Here is an 11,717-nt window from a genome sequence, read left to right as displayed (position 1 = left end):
TGCTCCCACCAGGTCCAAAGCACGCGTGGGCACCGTGGGGCTCTGGTCACCACCCGCCGCTCTGCACTGTCAGTGAGGCAGAGCTGATGGGGATGGCGCCTGCCCGGCAGCGTTCACCTGTGGGCCTGGCCTGGGGTGCGGTCAGCAGCAGGCTGGCATGTTTCGGGGTGGCCAGGAAGTCAGAGGCTAGTCCTCCCGCCGCCCCTGCTCTGGCCCCCTCTCTGAGTCGAGCTGCAGGAGCTCCCTGGGCCCCTAGGTCAGCCGGGTGGCGTGAGTCAGGGGAGGACGTGCTGCGGGAGCTCAGGCTGCGTGGCCAGGTGCTGCCCTCCAGGCCAGGCCGGGGAGCGAGCCCCACAACCTGTTTTATTATCACCCAGGGGACAGGTGGGGACGGCCGTACTCAGTGACTCTCCCCGGAGCGGCGAAGAGGCCCCACGTGGCCCAGTAGGCACCGCAGTGGCCCTCTCTCCAGGGCCGCCCCAGGACAGGCCCACCCACCAGGTGACACACCTGGTGTGCTGAACACGCCATCCCAGGGCCAAGGGGATGCAGGTGATCGGAAGTGGACGGCAAATCCAACCACATGACTTCATGGGGAAGAAGCATGGTGGGGACGGGCCCCTGTCCCCGGGGGCTCCTGTCTTGTCTCTGAGGGCTGGGGGCTACAGACCCTCCCAATGTCCACAAAGAACCGGCCCTCGAGACCCCTCGCAGGCCCCCTGTCCCCTGTAGGCTCGGATGGTTGGGACACCCCAGCCTGAGCCCAGAGAGGCTGCAGGGGCTCCCCCACCTCTGGTCTCCACAGCCTGCACGGCCCACTGAGAGCCAGAGGCCCGGAAGTCCACCTGCGGCACAATCTGAGGGGTCTGACCTAGTGCAGGCACCCCCTTCACCCCCTCGCTCAGCCCAGGTTGAAAGGAGGTGCTTGGGTGCAAAGGACCTGGACCAGCACAGCCAGACTTTTGTTGAATCAATGAGTGAACAAGGGGCCGCTGGGGAGCCGGCCGGGGCCCTCCAGCAAGGAGGGAGGGGCTCCAGAGGAGGGGGGTCTTGCGGGGGAGCCCGCACACCAGGAGCTCTCGTCCTCACCTGCCCAGCGCAGGGGTGCGGGTTGAGGGGTGCCGGTTGCGGGGTGAGGAGAGACGTGTGGGTTTGGGGACACGGGTGTGTGGTGTGGCACGCGGGATACAGGGCGAGGGGCCCGGGATGCAGGCGGGTATGGGGTGCAGGCACCGGGAGAGGGTCGGGACCGAGGCTCCATAAGAAATACCATGGTGAAGATCGCACAATTCCGCTAAAATAGCTCTGTGTACAAGGTCCCTCATCTATGTCTAGGTTTACAGAGAAACACGCCACGCACTGGAGGCCGCGGGGCCTGGGCGCGTCTCTCTGGTCCCAGTCCTTGGCGTCACGGGGTGCACAGGCCGCCGCCCGGCCCGTTGCCGAGGGGCACGACGGAGGCACCCTGCAGGACGGCGGCGCAGAACGAGCGGCAGCGCTTGCAGGGACCGGCGGGCGGCAGCGAGCCGCGGCACACTAGGCACGGAGCTGGGAGGGCCCTTGGCAGCCCTGGGGGAGAGAGAGAGAGAGAAGGGCCCTGAGACGGTGCCCACCCGCCCGGAAACCGCGTCCACGGCCCCAGACCGCGCCCACCTGCCCAGGCCACGCCCACCTGCCCCAAGACCACGCCCACCTGTGCAGACAGAGCCCACCTACCCCAGACCACGCCCACTGAGGCCACCCACCAGCCCACAGACTGCGTCCATCAGTGCATGAAATCATGTCCACCACCCCAGACCAGGCCCACTGGTACCAAAAACCATGCCTGCTGCCCCAAGACCTCGTTCTGGCCACGTTCACTGGTCCCTGAGACTGTGCTCCCTGCAGCACGCCCACCTCGGGCTCGCCCACCTCACGGCGGCCCTCCCCCCGCTGCAAGGCGTGCACCTGGCTGGAAGTTCCGTCCCAGCTGGCTCCCAAGCCCACCTGCTCCCACACAGAACCCACCCGGCTTTCTGCAGCTCTCAGAAAAGCCCAGACCTCCACTCAAAGCCGAGGTTTCAGGTCCCCTTGGCCCTGCTCATCTTTCTCCACCCGCAAGGGGGCGCAGCCCCAGTCAGGGGGAATGAGCAAGCCCTGGGCAGTGGCCCTGGGCCCAGGGCAGTGCCCAGCCAGCAATGGCCCAGCCCAGGAATGCCACGGTCCGAGACACCACGCCTGCCAGAGCCACCCGCTGCCAATGCCCTGGGCTGAGTCACTCTTCCCCGGGGTCCAGGTAGGTCTGGGTTGGGTGGGCAGGAGTGGGGGCCACCTAGCACCTATGCAAAGCAGCCCACAGCTTCCTGGACCCTTGAGCGGAGGCTGAGCCAGAGCCCAGGAATGGGGCCTTCCCCAGGGCCTGGGGCCAGCCTGACCCGCAGGACACGCCAGGGCCTGTGTGGCAAATGAGGGTGTGGGAGACTGCAGGCCTGGGCACAGGGTGGGGAGGCCAAATCTTCAGGGGTGAGCAGGTACAGCGGCCAAGGGGGCAGCTCTGCCGGCGGTGCTTTGCCCACCAGTGTACCCCAGGCCTAAACAGGCCTAGCGCAGGGCTGGATGGGACAGAGCCCTGGGCCCACTCCAAGCTGAGGAAGGGCCAGGCCCCTGCGGCAGAGGGGCAGCATGAGGCAGGCAGGAGGGGCTGAGCCATCCGTTTAGGGGTTGGCGTGAGGGGCTGAGAAGCAGGAGAGCCATGCATCGTGCATTCTGGGGGTGAAGGAGGAGGGGGTGAGGTCTAAGGTGCACCGGGGACGGGGGGCATCACCAAAGCGGACGGGGTGTCCGCTCAGGAATCGGTGCTCTGGGATCCAGACCAGCCCTTCTGGGGAAAAACACCAAACCTGAGCATAAAGCATGAAAAACATCTTAAAAGCAACAAAAAGCTGGCAAAAAGCAAGGAATGATCAGGTCGAGGCTGCGGGGAAGCCCTTCCTTCAGAGGCTTTGCAGACCAGTATCACTCGAGGCTCGAGTTGCCAAGGCTTTAGGGGTATGGGGGCAGAAGACCACCCCCAAGAGGGGTGAGAGACAACCCACCCCTCAAAGAAGCAGCAAGGCCAAAAGGTTACACCCCGGGTGCAAGGGTGAGCCCAACACACACCTTCCCTGCCCCAGAGAGTGCGAGGCGTGTTCTTGGTGCTGAGCAATGTGGGTGGAAATCCCAGAGAAACTGGAGTCCCGAGCTAGTCCCAAACAGGTCTGAGTGATGACTTCTTATCCCTGGGCTGCAGGCAGGGCGGTGAGGGCACAAAGCATCAACCTATGAATTTAGAGCGACGCGGGCAGCTTTCCTCAGGAGGCGGGAGATGCGGGGCCTGGGGCAAACACCACCCTCTGAGGGGCTCACCTGCATTCTGGAAGGAGTGCAAAGAATCCCCACAACTAACGTTTTAAAGAAAATGATCTGTCTCTAATAAAATGTGAGAGTGCCGGCAGAAACAGCACAGACATGACCAAAGACTTCAGCTGATAGAATTATCAGACATTATCAGACACAGAATATAAGCTAACTGTGTAATTTCATACAATTTAGAGGTTTTAGGCAAAGGAAAGGAACTATAAAGAATAACCAGGGCTTCCCTGGTGGCGCAGTGGTTGAGAATCTGCCTGCCAATGCAAGGGACACGGGTTCGAGCCCTGGTCTGGGAGGATCTCATGTGCCGCAGAGCAGCTGGGCCCGTGAGCCACAACTACTGAGCCTGCGCGTCTGGAGCCTGTGCTCCGCAATAAAATAGGCCACGATAGTGAGAGGCCCGCGCACCGCGATGAAGAGTGGCCCCCGATTGTCGCAACTAGAGAAAGCCCTCGCACAGAAACGAAGATCCAACACAGTCAAAAATAAATAATTTAAAAAAAAAAAAGAATAACCAACTTTATTGAAAAGTAAAGTTTCTAAAAAATGAAACTATAATAACTAAAGTTAAAGTTTCAATGGATGGGATTCACAGGGCTCTAGACACTGATGAGGACAGAATGACCTGGAAGACAAGTGAGCACAGGAAACCGGACAGTGAACGGGAGACGAAGTGATACGGGCTGAGGGGCGGCGAAGGTGGGGGCAACGTCACACCTGAGCCCCAAAGGCCAGGAGAGAGAGGATGGGGTGGAGGCAGTGCATAGAGTGAGAGAGGCTGAAAGTTTCTCATAAACGATTAATGACACGAGTGTGAGATAAAGATGTCCCAAGATTCCCAGTTTGAATAAATACAAATGAAATCCCACACCCAGACCTGTCTTATTAAAACAGTCGTAAATGGCGCAGGCAGGTAAGACAGCTGACTTTTGGAAAGCCGTGGACTTGGCTGAGTATCTCTGAGAGCAGCAGTGAAAGCCAGGACGGCAGAAAGATGCTGAGAGAAAACGGCTGGACTCCCACGGCTGAGAGCCCGTCGCTTTCAAGATAAGTGTGCAAAAGAGAGAATAAAGAAGAGCTCCCGTACTGGAAGCCTGAGACACGCGGAGGGTGCAGGGAGGAGAGCGAGGGGTGCGGCCTAAACACACGATGCTCACGTCTCGTGTCTCCGAGACTGAAGGTCACTGTATCGTCTGGGTGTGAGTAAAAGTATGATTTTCTCGCACTGCGGATGTTGATAACCTCAGGAAGCAACGAGCAATTTCTAGGCAGCCACTAAAAGCCCAGGGACAGAGTGTGTAACCTCCAAACGAGAAGAAGGAAAAACCAAAATGACAAAACAGTTACTGAAAATAAGGCCAGAACAAAGAGAAAGGGGGACGTGAAAGGGAGGAGAACAGACAGAAATCAAATGCAATCAGATGAGAGGTGCTGAGGTCATCAGGCTCCAAGACGCCCCGAGAGCCGGCCTCCGGGCCCGTGGGCAGGCCCCCCCACGTCACATCAGGAGGCGTTGTGTGGCCAGCAGAACACGGCGGAAGTGATGGAGCCTGACTTCTCAGGCCGGGCCACGGAAGCGTGTCTCCAGTGGTTGGTCCGGAACCCCTTGTTCTGAGGACGCTCCGCCCATGGTGAGGTCGCTCAGGCAGCCCTCTGGAGGGTCCACAGGGGGAGGAAGTGAGGCCTCCACCCCTCACCGTGTGGGTGAGCCGTCACAGAGTGGATCCCTGCCCCAGCCAAGCCTCTGCCAACGTCTTGCCCGAAGCTCGTGTGAGACCTCAAGCCAGTACCTCACGGTTAAGGCCCTCTTGGGTCCCTGACCCTCAGAAATATGTGGGATAACAGGTATTTGTCGTCTGGAGTAATTTGTTGTGTAGAATCCATGTATCTGTGTGTATATACGATCACATAAAATGCAAATGTTAAATGTGCTGTTTAAAAGAGTGTGGTCAATCTGAATTTAAATTTTGGCCGCTCTTGCCTTCTGAGACGGACCACATTCTGTCTATGGAGTGTGCATCTCCCTGAATAAACCCGCTTTCACTTAAAAAAAAAAAATCACATTTTATGCAGAGAAATATCTAAAACGTAAGATTAGAGAATGACTGAAAGGAAAAGATATACTAGGCAAATTCTAACCAAAATAAAACAGAGGCTGAAGAAATATAAAGTAAAAATTGCCAGGATTATAAGAAGGTGATGCATCCCAAAGATTGTTACCCTACTTGGCTTAGTAATTGATGGGACACGCAGACAAGAAATATCAGAAAGATATAAAAGATCTGAAAGACACAATAAACAAGCTCAACCCCACTTCTGACACCCAGTAATCGTGGAACACACACTATTTTCAGGCACCACGAGCACTGACAACATAAAGCAACTCACAACAAGTGTCTGGGTGTTGAAGTGACATAGCTCCAATCAAATACGATTATGCTAACAAGAAAATACAAGCTAATCACAAAATCTGATGCAAATGTATTTATAGGAAACCAATTTCTAAATAACTTAGAGATCAAAGAAATAATTGTAATGAAAATTTAAAAACACTGGTCTGAATAATACCCAAAATACTGCATTTCAAAAATTTTCAGATGCAGTTAAAGTAGAAAATAAAGGGAAATTGTCATCCTTAGATGTACATATTGAAAAGAAGAAATGCTGAAAATTAAGAACCAACCGTCTAGTTCAAGAAGTTAGAAAAAGAACAAACCCAAATAACAAATGTAAGAGCAGAAGTAAGCAAATAGAAAGTTCAACAAAGCCTAAGGCTGGTTCTCTGAGAAGCTGGATAAAGTGACACACCGTGGAGAGACTGATGGCGGCGGGGGCCGGGTGGGGGGAGGGGACAATATTAGGAATAAAAGCAAGACGTCATCTCTCATTCTGCAGACGTTAGAAAGATAATGAAGGAAGACAAGGTCCGCTTCCCATTCCTGCATCAATTGATGCCACTCACATGAACAGAATAATACGACCATCTCATTAGATTCAGGGGAAACAGTGGAGAAATTCTATGTCATTCATGATAAACAGAGAAAAGAAAACACCTCTCAGCAAGCAAGGAATAGCTGGAATGTCCTCGATCTGAGAGCGTGTATTTGCGAAAACCTTACCGCTGACTCCTGCCCCCCTCCCTACTGAGGTTCCAGCTAGTGCAGTGAGGCAGGAACAGGGACAAGGCAGAGAGACCAGAAAGAAAGGAGGATGGACGTCATTGGAGGTGATGGGATTGCATAGAAAATCCAAGGCATCTACAAACTAGTGTGGGACCCGGAGGTCAATTCACCAGCGCTGTGGGCTACAGGGTCAGCGTGCAAAAGCCATGGGGATATTCTAAACATGAGCACAAATAATTGGAAAATAAAATTTAAAACACTATTTATATCACTCATATGTGGCATCTTAAAAAAATAAGTCAAACTCATAGAAACAGAGAGTAGAAAACCGGCTGCCAGAGTGTGGGAGGTGGGGTGGAGGGGAGAGAAACACTCAGCTGTAAGGTAAGCGAGGCCTGAGGACCAGACGTAAGACGTGGCGGCCACAGTTGATAACCACGTGTTGCGTCACTGAAGTTTGCTAAGAGTGGATCTGAAATGTCCTCACCAGAAAAAGAGAAAAAGATTAAACCCCACCATTTACTAAAGTATCAGTTTATTGATAAAAATACATGTATAAAAGTACCAAAAATACATCAAATACATAGGAATACATTTGATGAAAAAACCCACACTAAAATTATTGCTTAGAAAAACTAAAGAATACCTAAGTAAATGTCGAGATACATCATGCGCGTAGATTGAGAGTCTCAGTGTGGTAAGGGCGTCAATTCTCCCTGAAATGATCGATAGCTTTGACCCGATCCCCATCAAAATCCCACCAGGCTGTCTCTAGAAATCCACAGGCTGATTCTAAAATTTAAATGGAGGACTTCCCTGGCGGTCCAGTGGTTAAGATTCCGTGCTTCCAGGGAAGGGGGCATGGGTTCGATCCCTGGTCAGGGAACTAAGATTCCACATGTCACATGGCGCGGCCAGAACAATAAAATAAAATAAAATAAATAAAATTTAAATGGAAATTCAAAAGACAGAACAGTCCAGGAGATCCTGGGCAGGAAACAGTGTTGGAGAACTTACCTATCGCTTTTCAAAACTTATTTCAAAACTGCACTAATTAAGACTTAATTGTGGTATTGGTATAAGGATAAGCAAACGATCAATGGAACAGAACAGAGAACCAGAATTCATTCTGGAGAGTCTATTTTGACAAAGATGCCAAAGCAACTCAACGGGAGAAGGCGAGTATTTTCGATAATGGTTGTGGGGGGGTGGTCAGCTGGACGTCCAGATGAAAGCAAACAGACTTGACACCACGTGCAAAACCTAACTCAGGGTGGATCAGAGACCACGTGTGAACGTCAAAACCGTAAAGCTTCTAGGAGGAAATATACGGGAACATCTTCATGACCCTGGGGGAGGCAAAGTTATTTTAGGCCGGATGCCAAAAGCACTAGCCACAAAAGGAAAACTGATCAATTGCCCTTTATAAAATATTTCTACTCTTCAAAAGGCATCACTAAGAAAGTGAAAAGGCAAACCACAGACTGGGAGAAAATATTACCCGTACACATATCTGAGAAACAAATATACAGATTATCTAAAAACCACTACAAATAAATAACAAAAGGACGAACGACCTGATTTTAAAATGGGTAAAAGATTTCAACAGGCACTTCACAGCAAAAGGCATCTGAACGGCCAGTAAACATAAAGCATGACTAGTCACCAGGGAAACACAAAGTAGAACACACCTACCAGAATGGCTAAAAATACGAAGTTCACGATGCCGAGTGGTGGCGGGGATGTGGCTCAGTCAGGACTCCCATGATCTGCTGGGTGGAGACACCGCAAACGCCGTAGAAGGCCGCGGGCAGTTTCTTCTAAAGCAAAGTCTAAGCGTCCCCCGCGACCCGCAATCCACTCCCAGGTACAAACCCGGGAGAAACGACGCACAGGTCCGCGTGGAGGCTTGCTCTGGCGTGACCGGGCACCTCCATTTGTGACAGTCCCCAGCGGGAAGCAACCCACCCTCCCATCAGCACACTCAAGCCTGGACGCTGCTTGGCGAGGAAAACGTGCACACAGGTGCCCTCAGCATGGCTGCCCAAGGCCAAAGAGGCCGGACACAGGCGAGCATGTGCCGTGCGGGTCCACGTGTGGCCCGGCAGCCTGGGCTGATTGAAGTCAGAGAGTGGTCATCGCATGGCCGGAGGACAGGGTGGGAAGGGGCAGGGGAAACTTTCTGTAGAGAAATGTCCCCTCTCTCCAACCGGGTGGTGGTCATGAAGGCAAACACATCGCACCGTGTCTGCTGGAGACCTGTCCTTGCTATTTGTAAGTTGTGCCTTAAGAACATTGTGTCAAAAGAGATATTATTTACTGTGGCATTAAAAACCACCAAATAGCCAGAAAAAAAATCTAATGAAAGATGTGCCTGACCTCTACCCTGAAAAGCCACAAGACACAATCCAGAGAAAATCAAAGATGCCCTAATTAAGTAGAGTAGGTCATGATTTTGATTTGAAAGACAATATAAAGAGATGTCAATTCTCCCCTCTGCAGATTCAAGGTGATCCCAATCAAAATCCTGGCAGTTTTCCCTCCCCTCCCTTCTCCCCTCCCTCCCTCCCTCCCTTCTCTCTGTCTGTCTGTTTTCTCTTTCTTTTTTTCTTTCTCTTGAGGAGGACAGGCTGATCCTGACATACGTATGGAAACGCAAAGGGCTGAGAACAGCCTCTGGTGCGGAGTGTACTTCCCGAGCTGCTGGCTGGGCCGGGCCAGGTGACCTGCCCTCACCTGCACACGGTGCGGTGAAGGCTGCAAGCGCTGGCGTGCTGCCCAGCTGTCACGAGACAAACTCGCCCTGGGCAGCTGCTGGCTCGCGGCTGAGGATCCTGTGTTTCTGGCCTGAACACAGCCGTAGCCTGGAAGCAAGCGCAGCTAATCCCGCGGGACCCTCGGGGCCACAGCCGCGTGACCATCACGCATTGCTTCACTCCGAGGTGAGCGCCACGCGCGGTCACCGCAGCACAGACCCACTCAGACACACCCGGGGGTCCCTGAAACTGAGAGAGACCCTAATAGGTGGTGTCGGCTTGGGAAGCAGTGGGGGGGGGGGGCGAAGAGTGGCTGCAGGAGGCTGACCCTCTCGCCCTCTCCCACGGGCACCAAGACTGAGGCAAACGTCAACGACAGCGACACCGCACACGGCAGGGAGACTGGCCGGGGGGTCACGCGTGCCCAGTGTGGTGCAGCCGGGCGCCTTCCTGGAGGGACCCTCGAAACCCAGTGTGCGCCCTGAGCGGACCCCGACCTCGTCTGGAGTGGCTTCGGGAGTAACCTTGGCTCCTACGAGCAGGAAGCACCTAAGCCCGGCCGAGTCACCTCCCTGCACCCGCCTGGGCTCCAGGAGAGGACAGCCCCAGACCAGCTGTGCTCCTGTCCCTCCCTGTGACTGGCCGGGCGTGGGACATTAGGACCTGAGTGTGGGAAGGTGGCCCACCAGGAGGAGGTGGGGAAACACTGAGCCCGCAGAGCCTCGACGTGGACCAGGTTCTCATCTCGATCCAGCAACAGACAAAATCGAGACGCTTACAGGAAGAGAGGCCTCCAGGGGCTCAGCCTCCGACCAGGCTGCCGGGGCTGCCTTGCCCTCTGCCAGGCGCTCGGAAGGGGCTGACAGTTGCCCTCGGCTGGACAGGAGGCTCCTGGGGAGGCCGTGGGTCTGGTCCCGGAGTCCCAGCGCTGGTGGAGAGAAGGACATATCTTGAAGACGAATGTGGGAGTGGATTTTGATGCACAGAGTTGGCGGGACGGAAACACAGCTTTTGGGGAGAAGGGTTACATTAGCAGAAGGACCGCCAGCCTGGGCCGAGAGAGGCAGCGCCCGTTTGTGCTGTGAGGACCTGAGAGCCCCGCTTCCTAAGGCTACAAGCCGCGGAGGAAACGGCCAGCCTCCAAGGGGAACGTGTCCCCCACTTTCTCCTTCGTATGCGGCCGAGGAGGACGACGAGAAAAGGGCCTCTTGGGGCAGAGCCAAGACTCGCTGAAAATGGATTAAGGAGCGTAATCATGGCACAGAGCTTTCCCCCTGGGAAGGGGGCACAGTGTTTGCTGGGGGGATCCAGGGTGCTGTGGACCAGCTACCCTGTGCTGTGCCCATGTGGTGTGCGTGCATGTGTGCGTGTGTGTGCATGTGTGTGTGTCCGTGCGTGCTCACGAGCACGCGTGCACGCAGGTACCTCGTGTTGGGAGAGACAGCCCTTGGTCTCCTGTGCCCTCCTACGTGTCCTTCGAGGTGCGCTCCGTCCGTGCAAGGCCCTGACCACCCTTCACTTGGGCCATGTCTCAGGGTGAAGTAATGTCTCCCTCCAGGACAAAGAGCTTCCTGAAACAGCAGCAAGTGCCCCAAGCTCACTGTCCCCCACCGTGACATGGGCCCACTGTGCGTGCGCCATCCATCTGGGCCACAGTGCGTCCCAGACCAGCCGGCGCTCGCGGTCACCACGGGTGACGAAGTCCTTCATCTCTGACCCAGGAGTCGCATGTCTTCCGGCAGCCTCCACGCAACAGCCTCAGCTAAGCTCACAGCCAACAGCTTGCAAGGAGGGGAAGCAAACCCAGTCCTGGCAGGTTGGCAGCGAGGATGCCTCTGGGACGCACAGTGCAGAGTCCAGGGCCCCAGAGGACGTGGCTGGGGTCTGCACAGCTGGTGGACCTGATGACGGTTGTCTTCAACAGACGCACACGAGACAAATCAGATGGGCTCGGTGCCCATCTCTCCTGGTCAGGTCAGAGTGGCATGTGAAAACTGGTGCCCATCTCTCCTGGTCAGGTCAGAGTGGCATGTGAAAACTGGTGCCCATCTCTCCTGGTCAGGTCAGAGTGGCATGTGAAAACTGGTGCCCATCTCTCCTGGCCAGGTCAGAGTGGCATGTGAAAACTGGTGCCCATCTCTCCTGGTCAGGTCAGAGTGGCATGTGAAAAGTGGTGCCCATCTCTCCTGGTCAGGTCAGAGTGGCATGTGAAAACTGGTGCCCATCTCTCCTGGTCAGGTCAGAGTGGCATGTGAAAACTGGTGCCCATCTCTCCTGGCCAGGTCAGAGTGGCATGTGAAAACTGGTGCCCATCTCTCCTGGCCAGGTCAGAGTGGCATGTGAAAACTGGTGCCCATCTCTCCTGGCCAGGTCAGAGTGGCATGTGAAAACTGGTGCCCATCTCTCCTGGTCAGGTCAGAGTGGCATGTGAAAACTGGTGCCCATCTCT

General features: G+C 54.9%; 1 protein-coding gene across 1 annotated transcript in view; it reads right to left on the bottom strand.

Moving 5' to 3' along the window:
- Window positions 1–941: 941 nt before the first annotated feature.
- TTLL8 (tubulin tyrosine ligase like 8) overlaps window positions 942–11,717 on the bottom strand; it is a 58,971-nt gene continuing 48,195 nt past the window's right edge. The window contains 1 exon segment of the mRNA XM_082419184.1: window positions 942–1,569. Within this exon segment, the coding sequence (XP_082275310.1) occupies window positions 1,409–1,569 (161 nt within the window). The 3' untranslated portion in view covers window positions 942–1,408.

Source organism: Balaenoptera physalus (genome assembly GCF_965194825.1).
Source record: "Balaenoptera physalus genome assembly, chromosome: 13".
Classification (NCBI taxonomy): Eukaryota; Metazoa; Chordata; class Mammalia; order Artiodactyla; family Balaenopteridae; genus Balaenoptera; species Balaenoptera physalus.
The sequence above is the reverse complement of the archived record's forward strand: the minus strand, read 5'-3'. Positions and strand labels throughout refer to the sequence as shown.